The sequence below is a fragment of the Rhincodon typus genome, chromosome 9 (assembly GCF_021869965.1).
Source record: "Rhincodon typus isolate 14 chromosome 9, sRhiTyp1.1, whole genome shotgun sequence".
NCBI lineage: Eukaryota > Metazoa > Chordata > Chondrichthyes > Orectolobiformes > Rhincodontidae > Rhincodon > Rhincodon typus.
The window spans coordinates 5736484-5758052 of record NC_063340.1 but is presented as its reverse complement, the minus strand read 5'-3'; the positions used below and the strand labels follow the sequence as shown (position 1 = coordinate 5758052).

Below are 21569 nucleotides of genomic sequence, written 5' to 3'. Positions count from 1 at the left end.
CCCACACTCCCTGCCTCTCAGTACCTTGGGCATTGAGCAACATAAGGTCGAAGATGTAAAGGCAATTTTGCCAGGCCTTGACTGAGTAAGTAAAGGCTGGGGTAGAGTCTTGTCACATAGGTGCACGATGTTCTGGAAAAGGGCTCAATCCTCAAATACCCACTCCTGCCCTCTCTGCCATTGCCACCACAATAACTGCAGGTTTCCCATGATTTCTCCCATTGCTTCAGACTTCCAGCAGACGAAGAAAGATATCTAACAGACATGCATATTCCAAAATGCCTTTACTGATTACGACAGGGTGTGGTTAGTGATCGGACAGAAGGTGAGTCCTGCTGGAAATTCGCAAAGAATAACAAAGTCGAGGGAAAGCAAAAATAAAACAAAGGTTTTCGAAATCAGAAACAACGACAGAAATTGCTGGAGAAGCTCAGCATGTCTGGCAACATCCATGGAGAGAGAAACAGGATCGATGCTTAGAGTTCAGTTCTGATAAAGGGTCACTGGACCCAAAATGTTGTCTCTGCCTTCTCTTCACAGGTGCTGCCAGACCTGCTGCGTTTCTCCACACATTTCTATTTTTGTTGAACAGAAAGTAATGTTTTCATGGCGCATCAGGAGAGACTGAGGTTGTCAATTGTCTGGGTGAGTGCAAGATTAAAAGCTTTGACAGATGGCAAAAGATAAGGGAGCAAAACCCTTCTGATTTCAGGCATCCAATATCAGTGCTGACGATTCCTAGGACAGTGATACTATATAATGAAAAGGCACCATGCAAATGTAAGTCTTTCGCTTTCACTTTCACTTTGGGAGTGGGTAGCTCGTAAACATGGTAGAATAGTGGTAATATTCCTGCGCTAGGAATCCAGAATTCAGGGATAATGTTCTGGTGGTATGGGTTTGAATCCTGCCATGACAGATGGTGAAATTTGAATTCGATAACAAATATAATTGTGGAATATATAGTGGACCTTATGATGACCACAGCTAATTGTCATAAAAACCCATTTGCGCACACTGTGGTGGTATAGTGATTGTGTCCCTACTTCTGAGCCAGGAGGCCAAGGTTATGTGTTACGGACCAGACCAAACCCCCTCAAAATATTCAGAAAGTAGCCCAGACCCTAACTTATTTTCCCTTATTTTAAAGGTAAATATAAGGTGCTGCATTCCAGATGCAATTCAATAGGTCAACTACCAGATTTAAAGTGAAAGAACAAAGAACCAAACAGCCCTCCAAGCCTGTGCTAATACATTTTGCCCTCCCATACTAAAACTGTCTTCACTTCCAGGATCCGTATCCCTCTATTCCCTTCCTATGTATTCGTCCAGGTGCTTCTTGAACGCTGCTATTATGTCTGCTTCCACCACCTCCTCTGGCAGTGCGTTCTCAACACTCACCATTCTTTGTGTGAAAAACGTATCTCACACATCTCTTTTAAACTCCCCCCCACCCCCCACTTCAGCACCTTGAACCTGTGTCCCCTAGTAAATGACCTCTCCACCTGGGTAAAAGCCTCATGCTTTTCCACTCTATCCATGCCACTCACAATTTTATAAACTTCTATCAGGTCACCCCTCAACCTCCTGCATTCCAGTAAAAACAAACCCAGCCTATCCAACCTTTCTTCAACCCCATACCGGGCAATATCCTGGTAATTTTTTTCTGTACCCTCTCCAAAGCATCCACATCCACATAGTGTGGTGAACAGAACTTTCCGCAATATTCCAAGAGTGACCTAACTAAAGTTCTATGAAAGTTCTAAGAATGCACTTTATTCATCCACTATAGTTGAAATACAACAAAAGAAAGAATGAATTGGAATAACTCTATTGGAAAACTTAACCGAACAATAGGTACAGTAACTTGTACTAATTAACTGTTCCAAATAGTAAAATCCCATAAATACACACTTGGCAAAAGGCAAATTCAGAACAGATTGTCTCACATGCAACTCCAGTAGCAGGTGAAAAACCCCCAGTTAAATAACTTCTACTTCTTCCAGACCCCAACAGCAACAACTGCTGAAAGCTCAAACTAAAAATCCTGGTTCTGTGGGAGCTCGACTACACCCATTCAGGCTGCTTCTATTGTTCCAACATTTAAAAAAAACACAAGGCCTCACAAGCTATTTACTCTAGCGTGTCTGGTAGACTGTCCTTCACCTCTGCCTTAAAACCTCTCTTCAAAGAAAAAAGCCCAGGACAAAATGCACCTCTTAAAGCAACAATATCGTCATCTGTTCCAAGGGTGTGTAATAACATTCATGAACAAGTTGATTAGAAAATATTTAAATCCCCTCTTGCTCACTAACATCCTTTAGAGAAGGAAATCTGCTGGCCTATATGTTACTTTAGATGTGGTTGACTAACTAGGTAATTAAGGTTAAGCTAAGGTCCCCATATCCCAATTAAGACAAATTCACACATGTATGCCTATGTATCAATTTGTGTAAAAATTATATCAAGTCTGATTAGGACATGAGTTGATGTGGCCTTACCAAACAGCTATCTCCTGCTTGAATAATTTAATAATAAATTAATTGGTTAAATTTTACAGGCTTTTGCCAGCATTAAAACAAAAACATAATAGAAGGAGTTGGCTGTTTGGCCCCTTGATCATGAAAGATCTATTGCTCAGATCTTTGAAGGTGGCAGGTGGTGGAGATAGTGTCTTCAGTTTTATTAAAAGGGACATTCTGAGAGGTAGACAATTTCGAAGATTCTTGACCCTTTGAGTAAAGAAATTCCTCTTCAACTCAGGATGATCCCTTGGCTCCCACACCCACCCCTTCCAGCTCTAGACTCTACTGCCTGAGCTAGCTACAGCCTCTTAATGTCTATCCTGTCGAGCCCCCTAGGAGATGTTTCCATGAGGTCATCTTTCATGTTTCTAACCACCAGAGAATATTGGCTCAATCCAATCAACCCTTCTGAACAGAGCCAAAGAACAGACATACAGAAGGAGGCCATTCAACTTACTGAGACTTTACCTGCTCTTGGCAACACTGTTGATTTAGTCCCACCCTCCTATCTTTTCACTATAGCCCCTCACAGATTTGTTTCCTTTTCTCTAGAGGTGCTTATCTCTTATGAAAGCCTTGTATGGACCTGCCTACCACCTCACACTCAATCAACCACACACCACCCCACCCCCCACCCTTGGGCAATGCAGTCCATCATGATTGTAACAAGGTCAGCCAGGTGCACCTCATAGAATAGGAGTTCCCTGATTGGGGCTGTTAATCTGGTCCAATCAGGGAGCCCTGGCTGACAGATAGAAACAGAAGTGTCAGACATTCTGTTCACTTTGAGAGCTGGCTCTGAGGGAGCTGGATCAGTGTCAAGGATTCTCCACATGTAAATAAAATGGTGACTTGGTGATGGGATACCGGTCTCTGTGGAGTTATTTCACAGTCCAGACCCTAACCGTCGGCTGCATTCAAAACGTTTCTCCTCCTGTCACCAATGTACCTTGTGTCATTCGCCTTAAATCTGTGTCCTCTGACTCACAGCCTTTCAGCTAGTGATCACAATTTATCTCCATCAGCCAAATAGCAGCAACATTGATGTTATATACAAGTGTCCATTTTCTTTTACACTATGTATTTCAGAAAATGTGGGACATAATGTCAGAACATAGTGTTTGTATACATCTTTCTATATATTAACATGTTTGCAAGTCATTAGTTCATTGTTACCATAGCCTTAGTGGGGACATTAGCATCGGCTTGCTGCTTTGCTGGTTTTCTTCAGGCTCCATTCGTCAACATCTCCGTGTTATCTGGTCAAACAGAGATCCTTCTCCGCCTTCTGCTCTTACACTCAACTCCTCCTTCAGATGTTGCTAGGATAAAGCTGACAGGACAACTAAGTTATGTTTCTCTCCCTCTCTCCCCCTCTCTTTCTTTCTCTGTCTCCCCCTCTCTTTCTTTCTCTCTTCCCCTCTCTTTCTTTCTCTCTCCCCCTCTCTTTCTTTCTCTCTCGCTCCCTCTCTATCTCTCTTTCTCTCTCTCTCTAACTTTACTTTGCAACCCTTTTGATTCTTGAACTTCCCTTGATCCAACCCACATTTTTGTCCTTGCTATCCATCTGGACGATTCTGAGCACCCTCTACCAAAATTTTAAAAGCTGTTCTCCTCCTCGCACCCCTCATTCTTCAGAGTCCAACTCTCACGCCCATTGAGTGGAACAATTCCACACCAGCAACTGGAGCTGGCGAAAATGCCCCTATATAAACTGATGGCCACTTTTCAAATGAGGGAAGGTGGCAGTGCTGTGAAAATGTAGCTATTATTTTCTGCTTCTGTTTCGCACCATTTGTGGTTAATTTCGTTGGTTGGCAAGCACTTGTTTAAGAGGGTGCACTGCACAAAGTTGCTGATTGATGGTCAGTTGCTGATCTGGTTAGAGACACTGATGAGATTGTAATCTACACTACAAACCCCTGGACACACAGAACAATAACAAAAACTTGAACCACTGACCATGTTCTTAGAAATTCAAAATGATGTTTAGGAACACAGAAAGATATAACATCCCAGAGGGACACATTTCAGAGTGTTAAAAAGTTTGGGACAAATCTGATAAAATGCAGAACAATTTTTAGTTCAATTCCATGATTGCCAAAGTAACGTTTAATCATGACTCTTACTTCTCCTGCTCTTTTAGCAATTAACCTTTGGAATGCAGGTTTTGTGTAAGCTTCAATCCCGTTTTTTTTAGCAAGCTTGGCCCCATTGCTATAGAACGCAGAGTGTAAAAACAACGATTTCATGCCAGTTTTATTATTCAGTGACATGCCAGGGTAATTGCCAGCTGCAGGCTGTAGCATCAAGCAACATTTGATTTTTATCAGGTTTGAGTAGCTGCAGGGCCAATCAGAAGGCCTCACTTTACAGGTCTGTCTGTGAGTTAATGTCTGGTCTATCTCCAGAGACCCATTTAACCCATTAACAAGGAACTGAACTGTGCCCATGACGCTTATGTGCAAGTTCCGGGGATGAGGCAGGAAAGTGACATTGAGGAATATCAGATCAGCCAAGATCTCATCTAATGATGGATGGGCTGAATGGCCTACTTATGTGTCTCATGGTCATATCAGCTGGTTGTTGGTGTGGTGCAGACCCTGTGCTGGGTCAGCTGTTTTCAGTTGCAAGAGACAGACATTAGACTCCATACTCTGTTGCAAGGCAAGATGGCATATGGGATGGACACTTCCCTTCTCTTCTCTGGACATCGGGCAGGTTTCCGATGTCATGTGAGGAAGGTTCGGATTGGATGACGTGTTTCATAGTCAAATAATAATCTGCCATGCAGTCACTAGACTGGTGCATGGTTTACACAAAATAGAGTCCGTATCCATATGGAGTAATTCTAACCCAATGGATAACTGGCAGGATGTGATGATATGTGGATTTTGGATGTTAATGGGGTGTAACCATAAACCAGCTATCTGAAATCTCTGGCCTCCTCCCATTCCAGTTTCTTACACATCTCCAATTTAAATCATTCCACCAATGGTGCTTGTCCTTCCAGCTGTTTGAAGGGCTTTAAGCTCCCGAACTCTCTGTATCTCTCTCCTCCTTTTAAGTTGCTCCTTCAAACCTATCTCTTTGGCAAAGCTTTTAGTGACCTATTTGAGTACCAGCTAGTGTAGCCCAGTATGTCGCTTTGTTTGAGAGCACCCCGGTGAAGGCCCTTGGGACATTATATTACACAATAGATGCAATACAAATGCGAGCTGTGGTTGTATATTCATTATAGTTTTAGGTATAGCAAGGTCATTCCTTTAGTTTTAGTCCTGTAGTTACTAGAGGGGTAGTTCTTCCTAAAAGTGACCACAAAAATAGATAAGGTGGTATAGAAGGCATATGGCATGCTTGCCTTTATTGGTCAGGGATTTGAGTACAAGAGTCAGGAAGTGATGTTGCAGTTTCATAAAACTTTGGTTAGGCCACACTTAGATTTTGCATTCAATTCTGGTCGCCACATTACAGCAAGGATGTGGAGGCTTTGGAGAGGGTGCAGAAGAGGTTTACCAGGATGCTGCCTGGATTAGAGGGAATGAGCTATAAGGAGAGACTAGAAAAACTCAGGTTGTTTTCTCTGGAGTGGCGGAGGCTGAGGGGAGACTTGATAGAAATCTATAAAATTATGAAATGCACAGATGGGGTTGACAGTCAGAATCTTTTTCCCAGAGTTAAAATGTCTAATACTAGGGGTCATGCATTAGAGGTGGGGGAGGAATGTTCAAAGGAGATGTGAGGGGCAAGTTTTTTACACAGAGGGTGGTAGGAGTTTGGAATGCACTGCTAGGGGTGATGATGGAGGCAGATAAGATTGGGGCGTTTAAGAGGCTTTGAGATAAGCAGATGAATATGCAAGGAATGGAGGGATACGGTCCAAGGGGAGACAGAAGGGACTAGTTTAATTTGGCTCATGTTCAGCACAACAATGTGGGCTGAAGGGCCTGCTCCTGTGCTGTACTGTTCTATGTTCTTTGTTCTCCCTCACTATCTTTTTATCTAAAGCATCAATGCCTCTGATATGTCATATCTCTGTCAGACTTTGAACATTGCAGTTTAGTGCATCCTTTGACCAGGACTAGTATGTACTATATTGAGAGTAGTAATCAGAATACCAAAGGAAGGGGGAGCAAGACTTCATACTGTATGAAAAGGCAATGCTGATTGGTTAACAAATGAGATTACAAGGTGTAGAGCTGGATGAACACTGCAGGCCAAGTATCTTCAGAGGAGCAGGAAGGCTGACGTTTCGGGTCTAGCTGCTTGGCCTGCTGTGTTCATCCAGCTCTACACCTTGTTATCTCAGATTCTCCAGCATCTGCAGTTCCTACTACCTCCAGTTAACAAATGAACTCTGATTGGTGTGTTTGCCATGGCAGTGACTCAACCAGTTAGATGATGATTGACTGTTGACTGCCAAACTTTGTTTAAATTTAGACTAGGCTGATTGCCTCTGAACAGACTAGGCATTGTCTTGAAGAATGAAGCAGAGATTGACTGTTGCCTGTTTTGTTCAGTTAAAATGGGGACAGGACGTGTGCGTGTTCTTTCTGTCTGCAAAGAGAAAGGCCCTGTGTATTAATATATGGAGCTTCCAACACGCACACGCTCACACATTCTCTCTCAAACACACACACACACACACACACACACACACACACACACACGCTCACACACGCTCACACGCTCACACGCTCACACACACACATGCTCACACACACACACACACACACGCTCACACGCTCACACACACACACACACGCTCACACTCACACACACACACACACACACACACACGCTCACACGCACGCTCACACGCTCACATACACACACGCTCACACACGCACACGCTCACTCACATGCGCGCGCGTGCACACATGCACATGCACACTCACGTGCACATACACATGCACACACTCTCACACATGCACACACACATACGCGCGCACATGCACACACGCACACACACACACACACACACACACGCACACACACACACAAATCTTAGATTGATTGTCAGTATAATTCTTCACAGACTTTGGGTTGTTTAGCAAATGCTGTCCAATTGTGCAGTGATGCGGAGATGCCGGTGTTGGACTGCGGTGGACATGGTCAGAAGTCACATGACACCAGGTTACATTCCAACAGTTTTATTTGAAATTAAAAGCATTTGGAGTGCTGTTCGTTTGTCAGGTAATTTGTGAAATCACATCTAATGATGCCTTTTTGAGTACAGGATGAAAGATTCTAAGAAACTGTGTCATTTTTCAGTAATACCCAAGGTTTGCACTTCCCAACGATTGTTCATTACAATATGATGTGTTATGCTCGAGGTTAATTCTTTTGTCTAAAAGATACCACTTTGTTTACTGTGACATTTAAGATAATAATATAATGGGATAATTTAACTGTTGATACCTAATCCGTGCAACACTATATAGGAATCTATCATGTTTGTTCTTCCAGTCCATATGCCATTATTATCCACATTAGCTACTAATCAGCAGCTGTTTGTTTGACAGTTGTTGTGTTCATTCAGTGTTTGGTGCCAAGTAAAGTTTTTTTTCCAGAAATAAAGTACTTTCATTATAAAAAATAACCCAGCCTTATACATCATAAGGAATAACTAATCTCTGGCAGTGAATTGAAGGCAGTAATTGGATCATGTCTTTCTGCTGATTTTCAGAACCCATTTTAGCAGATGCTTTCTGATTGAACCTGTAACTTGCAGGCAGCTATTTATTCATTAAATACTTCATGTAATCTTTTACCAATTTATGTTTGTCCCATGTAGATCATGCCACACCAAATCCCAATGGTTCTGCTCATTAAACTGAGATTGGAATATCATATGCTTAGCAGCAAAGAGAAAAACAAAACCTGGCTTAATTTCTCAACATTATCTCGTGAAGGGAATCCTGAAACAGTGTACAGCACAGAAGAGGCCATTCAGCCCATCAGCTTTGCTCTTTTGTTGATCAATCCCACTCCTCTGCTCTTTATCTGCAATTTAATTCTCCTCCAATAATTTATCCAATTCACTTTTGAAGGCTATTATTGAAACTGTATTCACCCTCCTGTCTGACAGTGAATTCTTTACACATTCTAGGAAATAATGGCAAAATAGTTTAGACGGCTTTTTGCTGACATGAATTTCTGAATGTGTTTTACCAATATAAATTGCTGAAAAGTAGACCCATTTTGATCAAACGTTTCATGTTGCGTTCATCAGGGCAATTTGCAAGAATATTGTTGCAAAGGAGAATAAGATTCATTTATATTGTATGAGCAGAGGATGCAGATTGATGGGGGTGTTGCTTGGGAGAATGCACCAGTTCGATGATAATAGACGGGTTAAATGCCAAACTTTTATTTAAATCTAAACCAAACAGGTTGATTCTGACTAGTCAAGGCATTGACCTGAGGAATGAACAAGGAAATGGTTATCGTCTGTTTTGTTAAGTTGAAACAGGTGCTGTGTTCTGACTGTCTGTGCTATTATATGTGCCTTCAAGTCTGCACTGAGCTCGACCCAAAACGTTAACTCTGGTTTCTGTCCACAGATGCTGCCAGACCTGCTGAGCTTTTCCAGCGACTTTTATTTTTGTCTGCACCAATCAAGAGTCACTTGCCAAGCAAACAGCATGCTCTGTTCATACAGTGAAAAATTGTTGTTCCCCTTTAAATTGGTATTCTTGTGAATCATCCTGATCCATACATGATGAAAAATGTTGACAAAACGTTTCTTCTCTCAGGAATGCTCCGTTTTTGTACTTCAGAACCAATATTTGATATATTTTGCCCTCATTTTATTCAATTTGCAGAATAGTGTTAACGTGGGAAAGTCCTCGTCCACTAGTGCAGCTCGGACTGCTGATTCAGTGAGAGTGTACGAGGGGAAGGCTGACGCTTCTCATTACCAGACGGAACAGAAAACATTTCCAAAGCTCCGGACTCAACAGGAGGAGGAACATGCACCCTTCCAGAGAGATGGACCCAGGACATTCCTCTTAGATCTGGAGAACTTCCCTGATCTGTCCAAAGTGGATATCAATGGACAGAACCCCAACATACAGGTACAGTAGTAAAGCTGTTGACTCTTCTAATGCCTGTGTGTGAACAGCAACTTAGTCTCTCGGCACATAAAATAAGCATTAATACTGCTCAATCGGTTTCCAAAAGATACACAGGCCCAGTTGTCAACAATATTCACCTGGACAGGCGAACTGAACTGCTCATATTAATTAAATTTTATTTAAACAAACATCACTTTTACAGTTCTTTTAGGTCAGTGTTAAGTGAATCATTGTTCACATTTCTCATGCTGCTTTATTTTCTCTCAGCTTGGCCATGTTAATTCCAAGCGATTGAGCAATATTTTGTTTCACTGTTTTGTTGTCAAAAGTAAAGATTTGTATTTTTGTAGCACATTTTATAGACACAAGATGTCTCCAAAGCGCATTGAGATAATTTCTGAATTGTAATGTAGGAAAAGTGGCAGCCATTTTGCACAGAGCTCCCATAGAGGGCAATCGACGATCAGCCCGATAATCTCTTCTTTAAATGTTGTTGGTTGAAGTCTTCAAAGTTGATCAGGAGAGAAAGAGGAGGTGATGGCCTAGTGGCATTATCACTGGACTGTTGATCCAGAGACTGAGCTAATGTTCTGGGGATTCGGGTCGAATCCCACCATGGCAGATTGGCCCAATTCAATAATAAAAATTCTGGAATTAATGATGACCACAATTCCACTGTTGATCATTGGGAAAAACCCCATCTGGTTCACTAATGTCCTTTAGGGAAGGAAACAGCCGTCCTTACCTGGTCTGGCCTACATGTGACTCCAGACCCACAGCAACGTGGTTGACTGTTAACTGTCCTCTGCGCAATTAGGGATGGACAATAAATGCTGTGATGCTAGCCAGTGATGCTGTCATCCCGTGAATTAATAAAAATAAAAATTATCTGTTTGGTGTCCACTATAGACCCTGGGATCCTAAATATGAGGGCAGTCAGGGCCTGAGGTAGCATTATCCCTGAGAGAAGTCAGTCTAGAGTACATGTCTGGTATGGGACTTGAACTCTCAGACTTCAAGGTGTGAGTCCTATTAACTGAGCCCCAAACATCTGTTTTAACCAAGATGGGGCGAAAAATAATACCAGAACAGAAAACCAGTCAGGTCACCTTATTTTTCACTAACGTTAATGACAACCATCACTCTTTTTAATGTACTGTTAATGTACTGTGTACGCTCAGTTAAGAGAGTGGTCAACCTGTTTAACTTAAACTAAGTTCAATTAACAAACATCATGCGACAATATACAGGAAAAAAAAGAATGTGGAACAGAAAATTGACCAAAATTATTTAAAAAGAGATGTGTGTGCGTTTGAAGCTTTCCAGTTTTGTCTTGAGTAACATTGTACTGGGCATCCAGTAGCAAGTGCTTCATATTTCTTAATTAAAAAGCTGCCCCTGGTGAATAAGCAAGCATTCAGAGATTTAGATTTATATTATATTTAGCTGATTTGAAGAATTAATAGGATTTAAATGATAAACAGTTGCTTTCACTCAACACAGTGGCCAGCCAAGCAATGCAGATGGTGCTGTAAGGGATCCAACTGAATGCATGGCTACATTTGATTAAGCTCATTCAAGAAGTGGCCTTTGCAGATCAAGCCCAGTCGACTAGCCCACTAGCATTTCAAGAATTCTGCTATTTTATCCATCCAAGGAAAATAAACTAAAACAAATAAGCTTACTGACGGCCAAATGCTCAAAGGCAAATCCTGAAAACTGTTTGTGAATCATCCCCAGTCAGAATGTCTCGTGATAACAATTGTGTAACACGACTCTGTAATGCTTACATTTTGGGACACCTTTGTGCTTTAAAAGAGCTACTTTGGTTCTAAGAATCTCCTTTAAATAACAGTAAAGTACCTGTCTTCAGTGAGAGTGGTACTTAGACTGGGGTCCATGGACCCCTATAGTATATGGAGAGTTTCCAGGGAATCTTTGGGAGGACATGAAAGTGATGATGTGACAAGCTTGATAGTAACAGGGAGTGGAGAGTGACAATTGGGACTCTGTTGTGGGAATCAGGCATATCCATCTCACTGACTTCTGTAAATACTTGTTGCTGGGATGTTAACTCGGAGAAATTGACTGCACTCATTCTAATACATATGCTGAGTGCAGTCAGACTTAAACCAGAATGGAGTGCACTAGGTAGCACGTGACTGTGACATTGGCAGGGGTCAGTCCTGACCAGGTAGGATGGCTCACTCATGTGGCCAACTCTTCTTCTCTTTCTCTTCCTCTGTTTTCTTCTTTGGTCATCTTAAGGTCTCCACAAATAACCCCAGAGGGTTCAACCAAATCCAACATGGATTCCTCTCCACTGGACCCCTTCCAAACTCTGTCCTTGATACCCCTTTCTCAGGGGTGTTGAGGAACTTGGGATTTTCTGAATGACCAGATCTCGCTGTCCTTCAGGTGTTCCCCATCAATACTATGTGTCCAATTGTACATGGAGCTCTTTGCTCAAACCAGGGAAAGAGGGCTGCCTTTATTGTATCCCTGTAGCACATGAGAAATTGTTTCCTTGTCTCCTTCTATGCTGTCTCCCTGATGGGTTTCAAGGTTCACCAGGGATCCATCCATGTTCAGACAACCTCTTTTTGAAATGGTCCTTCAGGATCAGGAATGACTTGCTTCCATTCCATTCCAATGGTAGTGGTCCTGTAGTGGTTGAAGACTATTGTGTATAATCTGCAGACTCCACCACATGTGTTTGAAGGACTGGGGAAGTGCACTGTTTTGAGGTGAATGCACTCTCTCCCTACAAGTTCCTGAAAATATCTCTCGATGTGTTCAGTGCTTTCCCAAATGTAGCTTTTCTCTTTTGGGTCGGTTATAGGCCAGGGACTCACATGTTTGACCTCTTCAGGGACGCTTTGAGGACATTTCTGATATTCACTTTGAGAGGTGAAAAGCAACAAAGTCTCTGAAGCAAAAAAAAACTTAAAGAACTGCGGACGCTGGAAATCCGAAACAGGAACAGGAATTGCCGGAAAATCTCAGCAGGTCAGGCAGCATCTTTGGAGAGAACTCAAAGTTAGTGTTTCGGGTACAGTGACCCTTCTTCAGGATCCCTGAGATTCCGATACATGGCGAAGGAGTTCTGAACAATATCCCAATCCTTAGCTGGGAAGTGGAAGGAGATGGTGCTGTAGTAGCAATGCTACTGGACCTTGTAATCCAGATGCCCTGTCTAATGCAATGGAGAGGGTGCGCTCAAATTGAATATAAATTCAATTCAAAAAGTGTGAGCAGTTTTGGGCCCCAAAATCCAAGCAAAGATGTGCTGGCATTGAAAGGAATCCAGAGGATGTTTACAAGAATAATCCTGGGGGTGAAAAGCTTGTCATATGAGGAGTGTTTGAGGACTCTGTGTCTGTGCTCGATGGAGTTGAGAAAGATATGGGGGATCTGATTGAAACTTGCAGAATACTGAGAGGCCTAAGAAACAGTGGTCATGGAGATGATGTTTCCACGAGTAGGAGAGACTAGGAGCCAATGGTTCTCAGAGTGAAGGGAGTAGACTGAGATGTGGAGGGATTTCTTCTGCCAAAGAGGGCGATGAATTTGTGGAACTCATTGTCGCAGAGGACTGTAGAGGCCAAGTCGTGAGTGTATTTTTCAAGACAGAGATGGGTAGGTTCTTGATTAGTAAGGAGATCAAGGGTTACGAGGAGAAAGCAGGAGAATCGGGTTGAGAAATATATCAGCCATGATCGAATGGTGGAGGAGACTTGATGAGCTGAATGGCCTAATCATCCTCCTATATCTTATGGTCTTAAGTGAAAGCTAGTCTCAAGGGACAGCATGCTGGCTCAATAGTTAGTACTGTTACCTCACAGCGGCAGGGACCTGGGTTTGATTCCACCTTTGGATGACTGTCTGTGTGCGATGCTCTCCCTATGTCTGCGTTGGTTTCCTCGGGTTGCTCCGGTTTCCTCCCACCATCCAAAGATGTGCAGGTTAGGGTGGATTAGCCATAGGAAATGCGGGGTTACAGGGATAGGGTAGGGGTTGGGTCTGAGTGGGATGTTCTTCAGAGGGTCGGTGTGGACCTGATGGGCCGAATGACCTTCTTCCACCTTGTAGGAGTATATAATGTTAACCATGTCAACTATTGTAAAAACCCATCTAATTCACTAATGCCCTTTGAAGGAAGGAAATCTGCCATCCTTACCTAGTCTGGGGTAAATGTGACTCCAGAGCCACAGCGATGTGGTTGACTCTTAACTACCCTCTGGCTAATTAGGGATGGACAGCAATGCTCTCCTTGCCAGCGATACGCATATCCCATGAAAGAGTAAAGGAAAGGAAGACTACCAGGGATTTCAGGTATTCTGCGATTGGAGAGCTGGATCGTACAGTGCAGGTTCAATTCCTGGTTTCAGCTGAAGTTAGCATGAAGGTCTCACCTCCTCAACCTCACCCTTTAGCTCAGGTGCGGTGTCCCTCGGGTTAAACTCGCCACCTGTCACTTGTCTGTATGAGAGAGTGAGACTGTGGCAACTTCAGGTTTTAGTCAAGAGGAGAGACCAGTCCAGTTACAGGTATGATGGAGAAACCTCCAGCAATCATTGCAAGTCTCATCAATCACTGCCTCCTGGTTACCAAAGAGAACCTTCCGGAGTCACAGTGCGGTTCCTGACCATCACAATGTCAGGCGTAAGCCTTTGGAATGACCCAGTCAATATCCCCACTGTTCTTTTCAGCCTGTTTTCCAGCTTGTATTCAAGCTGCTCCTCAGTCAGTCATCCAGCCTGACTGTACACACTCCCTTATCAGAGATAGTAGGCCTCCTATTTTATTACCTCGGACTGGTCACACTTTTTCAGATAAATGCATGTTTTTTCTATACGTGCAGCAAGAAGCTTAGTTTAAAAATAAAAGAAATTAATGCTAACACACCTTTATAAACTGATTGTTCATTTGGACATCTACCTCGAGTTATTTTTCTTATTATTCCGAAAGCATCGTCTGACTGTACCCTGTCTCCTGGGGCAATTGCTGTTTCTCAAAATACGCATTCCACACACACAAGCTAAATATCATCAATGCATTTCTACACATGTTCCTAATTTCCAACACTTGTTTTCTTGAAAGCATTATTGGAACACTCTTTACTTGCAGGGCTTTCATGTCATGGCTGGTACACAGTATTATAATGCAGACAGGGGTGTGCTTGACCATGAATTGTATTTGAAAAGCTGTCTTTCATCTAAAATGTTTGAAAATCCACTGAGGTTCAAGGAGATAAGCTGTTTGCAGGTGCTTCTCAGCTGTTAAGCATCACATACACACACATATACTTCGATACAGGATGGCTGTAGAGTGGGACACTCCAGCTGGAGCTCATCTGCTCCACCTGTTCTTCTCCTTTTCTTCCCTTTCTTCTCCTTTTCTTCCTTAGTGCTTTTCTTTGTACTGGACTTTTATTTCTGTAATGCTGGACATTTTATTTCTCCATTGTCTAAGATCCTAAACTAAAGAAGCTTGTGCCCTAGGTACTTTTGTATCTAAGTAATTGGCGACGTATAAAATTCTAACTTTGCTCATTGAGTATATGTGACAATAAGGGCAATTCTAGTCTATATACTACAGACGTAGAATCTGAGGGCAAGGTGGGGCCAAATTGATCTTCGATACATTGCAAGGAGAGGGGAGACCAGCCTCACAATGTTGTAAACAGGGTACAGTACAGAAATGGCCACTTAGCCCATTGAAGCAGTGCTGGCTCATGATAGAGCTATCTGATTAATCCCAGTCTTCAGTTTTGACGTTATTATCTAAGTTTAATATTGGGATCTCAAGGCTGTAAAGTGCTTAGGTAAAGAATGAAATGTTGCTCTTCGAGCTTGCATTGTGCTTGGTTGGAACATTGCAGCAGGTCCTGTACAGAAATGTTAGCACAAGATCAAGGGGCTTTATTGAAATGGCAAACTGACCACATGTTTAATTGCTACTCAGGTCTATTGCAGACTTTTTCATTCATCAATGAGTGTAGACATCTGCTTACATCTCAAACGTAGCTTTTAATTGTCAAAGTTATTTCACAAAATTCAATTTCCAAGTTTTCCATTATTTCGGTAGTTTTAGCCCAACATACTCACAGTTAGAGTGCTCTAGGTTTATGTTGCGATAATACCCATTCATTTCAGGCAATGTGGGAGCAGAACTTGCCAACAGTCTGAAAATAGCACTGATATGTAAAGGAAATGCTGGCTACAGAAAACGAATGTTTTCTGTCAGCCACCTGTTAGAGGCATCCCCAGGAAATCCATGACCTTTCTCAGCAGTACAGAAAGACTTGCAATCTTACAGTATCTATCACACCACGTCTGGATGTCCCAAAGTGCTTGATGGCAGGTGAGGTGCTTTTGGAAGGACACTGACTGATCTAGGCAACACAGCAGCCAATTTCTGCACAGCAAGCAGGCACAAGCGACAAAGTAATAATGCTCAGATCATCTGTTGTTACTTAGAAACGTGGAAGATAGTAGCAGGAGGAGGCCATTCGGCCCTTCGAGCCTGCTCCGCCATTCTTCACGATCATGGCTTAACGTCCAACTCAATAGCCTAATCCTGCTGTCCCCCCATAACCTTTGATCCCATTCGCCCCAAGAGCTATTTCTAGTCGCCTCCTGAATACATTCAATGTTTTGGCATCAACTACTCCCTGTGGTAATGAATTCCACAGGGTCACCACTCTTCGGGTGAAGAAATGTCTCCTCATCTCCTTCATAAGCGGTCTACCCCGAATCCTCAGACTGTCACCCCTGGTTCTGGGCACACCCACCATCGGGAACATCCTCCCTGCATCTACACTGTCCAGTCCTGTTAGAGTTTTATAAATCTCTATGAGATCCTCCCCTCATTTGTCCAGCAAAAGCAATCCTGACCTAGTCAATCTCTCCTCATACGTCAGACCCGCCATCGCTGGAATCGAGAGGTAAGTCTTGATCAGAGGACACTGGAGATCACACCTGGAGTACTGCATACAGTTTTGGTCTCCTTACTTGAGAAAGGATGTGCTGGCACTTGAGGGGGTGCAGAGGAGGTTCACCAGGTTGATTCTGGAGTTGAGAGGGTTGGCTTATGAGGAGAGATTGCATAGATTGGGACAATACTCATTGGAATTTAGAAGAATGAGGGGGCATCTTATAGAAACATAGAATTATGAAGGAAGTAGATAAGATAGAAGCAGCGAGGTTGGCTCCAATGGCGGGTGAAACTAGAACTCAGGGGAAAAGCCTCAAAATAAGTGAGAGCAGGTTTAGGACTGAGTTGAGGAGGAACTTCTTCACCCAAAGGGTTGTGAATCTGTGGAATTCCCTGCCCAGTAAAGCAGTTGAGGCTACCTCATCGAATGCTTTTAAAGCAAAGATAGATAGATTTTTGAACAGTAGAGGAATTAAGGGTCATGGTGAGTGGGCGGGTAACTGGAGCTGAGTGCACAAGAATATCAACCATGGTCTTATTGAATGGCAGAGCAGGCTCGGTGGGCCTACTCCTGTTTCTTATGTTCACTTCCTGCATGTCTTTGAAAATAGTGCCACAGGATCAGAGATCAGAAAGGAGCTTAATACAAAATCTCGTCTCAAAGTTGGTTCTTCAGACAGTGCAGCACTCTCTCAGTGCTGCACTAGAGTGTCAGTCGCACTCGAGTCTTTGGAGCGGGTCAATGAACCTATTGTTACAACTGGAAGAATCACTCTTAAGACCGAAAGATGTAGGAGCAGAGGGAGATCATTCAGCCCATCTAGTCTGCTCACCATTCAGTGAGATTGTGGCTGATCTGATCGTCCTCAACTCCACTTCCTTGAACCCTCGATGCCTCTACTAATTAAAGATCTGTCTGTCTCAGCCTTGAATGTACTAATGAGCCAGCCCTCTGCAGTAAAGAATTCCACAGAATAGTCTAGTTCCACAACTCAGTGGGTCACAATACAAAACAAAACCATCTTTTCAGTTATCCAAATAGCCTCTTAAACACTTCTCCATGCCAGGCTTTACACAAAATCTATGAAGCAGATTTCTTAATAAACGCAATTATTGGTTTATTATCAAAGATTACTGAATCAAAAATGCAGTCATTGGTTAACAGTCCCAGTCAGTAACAGGGAAGCATAAATGCTAATTTGTCTAAACATCCCCAAAATACACAGGCAGAAAATAATACTCTTCAGAAAATAATCAGAATTCTCTGCAAAGTTTGGCCTTCTGGAAAAAAAACACTTTGGCCAATGGCTTATTTTTGGAGGACAGTGTGATGAAGCATAGAATGTTCTAAAGTCTGTTGTTGTGATGGCCTAGCATGTGTGGGTCATCATTGACCATTCACTGTCATCACTGGAATCTTGGCAGATACAGTTTGCTCTGAAGATACAGTATTGAGAGGTTTCTACAATTATCTCTCGCAGAACAACAAATATGTTTCACTCCAAACTCCATTAGGGGATTCTTTCAGAAATAGGACAAGTCAGCTGGGCACCATTCCTCACAGGTTTCTCATTTCCCCACTAATTCCAAATACCAAAGCACCTTCCATTCCATTGCTGTTCAAACACGGTGACCATGAATCCGTTGTTAATTGTCAGGGAAAAACCCACCCAGTTCACTAACATCCTTTAGGGAAAGAAACTGCCATCCTTACTTGGTCTAGAATACACATGACTCTAGACCCACAGCAACGTGCTTGATTCTTAACCACCCCCTGGGATGGGCAATGAATTCTGGCCTGGCCAGTGATGCCCTCATCTCTTGAAGGAATAAAAGAAAGAAAAATAAGTGATGCAAGCAGTTATTGCCAATCAGGTAAATTCTAGGAAGCCTAATTAAAAAGACAAACTCCAGTGCTCACAATGAACTCTTTTTAAAGAAACCAGCAAACTTGAAACAAAACCATTCATCCATTATCTTTCAGTAACTAAACCCTCAAGCAAATATGAAATATGAAGTGTCTTTGTAAGAACACAATCATTTAATCAACAGAAGGAAGGGGTAGCACAGTAGCTCAGTGGTTGGCACTGCTGCCTCACAGTGCCAGGGACCTGGGTTTGATTCCATCCTAGGGTGACTGTCTGTGTGGAGTTTCCTCGTTCTCACTGTGTCTGTGTGGGTTTCCTCCAGGTGCTCTGGTTTCCTCCCAAAGTTCACAGATGCGCAGGTTAGGTGGATTGGCCGTGCTAAATTGACCATAATGTCTAGAGATAAGCAGGCTAGGTAGGTTAGCCATGGGAAATGCAGGGTTACAGGGATATGGTGGGTCTGGGTGGGATGCTCTTCAGTGGACTTGATGGGCCGAATGGCCTGCTTCCACACTGTAGGGATTCTATGAATGGAGGTGTCACCCAGCGACAGAAGCACTGTAGATAATCACTATGCCAACGAAAAGCGACCCTTTCCAGCTACATTTGCAGAGTAGATTGATGATGTTAATGAAGCTGAGGGTAGTTTACTGAAGGCAATCAAGTGAGAAATTGCGATAGACTTTCTTGACTGAGTTGGTGGATTGTTCTGTTGGTTGTGGGGATGATGGCCAGTTCCCTAAACAGACCTGCTGTGGTCTTTTTGGGTGCATGATTTGTTACTGTGTAAGGAATTGTGTAGACAGCAAAGACAACAATTAAAATCTACACAGCCATTGGTGGATTGGACTTGAAGTGCTGGGTAAATATGACCCCTGAGTGATCCACTGTGTCATTGGTCTCGGAAAAAGACGATATAGGCCATTCGGCCCCTCAACTCTGCTCCACCGTTTAACAAGACCTGTGGCTGCCCTTTGATCTTGATGTCTCTTTACCATCAGGTCCCCCTTGATTCCTGCAGTGTCCAGTTTTAACTCTCTCAAAACTTCAAACGTTTAGAGGTAAAATCAGAGCCCCAAGACAATCAGTCTTGGCCTTGAATATGCTCAAGGGCTGAGTGTCCACTGCGCTCTCAGGTAGAGACTTTGAGGGATTCACAGCCATCTGAGTAAAGTAACTTTTTTTCCTCGAACGCCATACAGTATGGAAACAGGCCTTTCGGCCTAACAAATCCACACCAACCCTCTGAAGGGCTTCCGACCCAGACCCCTTCCCTTACCCTATCTCTACTTCCATGGCTAATGCACCTAACATACACATCACTGAACACTATTAGCATGGCCAATCCAACTAACTTGCACGTCTTTGGACTGTGGGAGGAAACCGGAACACCTGGTGGAAACCCACACAGACACGGGGAGGATGTGCAAACTCCACACAGACAGTTGCCTGAGGGTGGAATCAAACCCAGGTCCCTAGAGCTGTGAGGTAGGAATGCTAACCACTGAGCCATCATGGCTGCCCCTTTCCCTGAAATTATACCTGCAGTTGTAGAATCCCCAGCAAGGGGCATCATTCTCTGAGCAGTCTACACTGTCAAGCTTTCCCAGAATTCCAATGTTTGAATGTTTAGTCACAGTAATAAGAAAGATGCAGATGGTTCATGATCAAGTGGTTGTATCTTCTGCACAAGGAAAACATCCGATATAAGCATATAAGCAGGGCAGCTCTCGCTGGATTACCGTGAAAGGTATAATCCTGTTCGGCCACAAAATTGCTGTCACATACAACAGAGATGGCTTCTGGTGGTTTGACCTGGGGGTCACCACACCTTAGGTGAGGGGCAGAAGAGTCCTTAATAGTAGTAATAATAATCATCTTGGCCAGTGCAGGAACTGAACCCACACTGTTGGCATCAAACTGCATTGTAAACCAGCTGTCCAACCAACTGAGCTAACCGACTCCTAGGGCTGTCATAGTAGATGATGGAAATATTTGTTGCATAGGGGCTTTGCAACCTTGACTTTCTTAATATTTACTCAATGACACAGTTAACAGCAAGTTCAGATAATTCTACAGTGACAGGCGGTTGATAGAAAACCGTTCAAGAAACATGATATAGCAAAAGTTACATTAAATGCAAAGCACTCAATTAAAACAGGAAATTAAAAATTAATAAAAGTTGTTGGGAATAAAATATCCTAACAATGAAGTTAGTGAAATCTTTGCAACAAAAACAGAAGTTGCTGGAAAAGCTCAGCAGGTCTGGCAGCATCTGTGAAGGGAAAAACAGAGTTAACGTTTCGGGTCCGGTGACCCTTCCTCAGAACTGAAATCTTTGTTCTGGTAATTCGAACGACAAATTCAACGTTTTGTCCAACAAATAAGAAGTTTTATATTTTCGTTAACGTACGAGAAAATATAAAGGAAGGAAATTAGCATGAATCTGATCACATGATTTTCACGATGATGTCATGGAGCTGCACATCACTGAGCATAAATAGCACTGTGTGGGTGGAGCTAGACTAAACTACACCTCATTTAGTTAAACTGCACTCTAGAAAGAGACAACCCTATGCGTACATAGACATGAACAAATAAAGAAAATAGATTAGTCCTTAATGTAACTTTAAGATCAGAACCTGGGTATATCTAGGGTTACCATATAGATAGCAGTATTTAATATTAAAGTCTAATAAGTAGTTTTATTTTGAAGTCTAAGCTTTAAGGACAGTTTTTAATCTTGTCTTTTCCTCGACAAGTCTGTCTTGAACATACTCATAATGTTTTATCAAACCACGCAATAAAAGATGGCGGCAATGATGGGATTGACTGGCTGTAAAATTGTGGCAGCATTGACGAGCAAGAAACAGATTTGAGATCATCTGGAGAAGCATTCCAAAAACCACTTCTTTTCCAGAAATCGTCGATACAGCTTTAAGACCAGTCAGCGGCCAAAGCAGTTATCGCCAGAACATTGCAAGTCTCAGGAAATATTCCAGTCAGTAATCGGAGAAACAAACCTCTAAAAAGCAGGGAGAGCAGCAGAAGCCCATTGCGGTTAAGGGGACAGTTCTGAATTGAATACCCTCAAAAATAGGATGATTACTAAACACCTAAAACAGATATGATCCCTTCAGGGATAGTAGGAACTGCAG

At 42.7% G+C, this 21569-nt stretch overlaps 1 protein-coding gene across 1 annotated transcript in view; it reads left to right on the top strand.

Annotated features, from left to right (window-relative positions):
- Nucleotides 1-21569, top strand: part of ism1 (isthmin 1) — an 84122-nt gene that overhangs the window by 32788 nt on the left and 29765 nt on the right. Inside the window, exon 2 of the mRNA XM_048600577.1 lies at nucleotides 9353-9604. Coding sequence (XP_048456534.1) covers nucleotides 9353-9604 — 252 coding nt within the window. The remainder of the gene's footprint in view (nucleotides 1-9352; nucleotides 9605-21569) is intronic.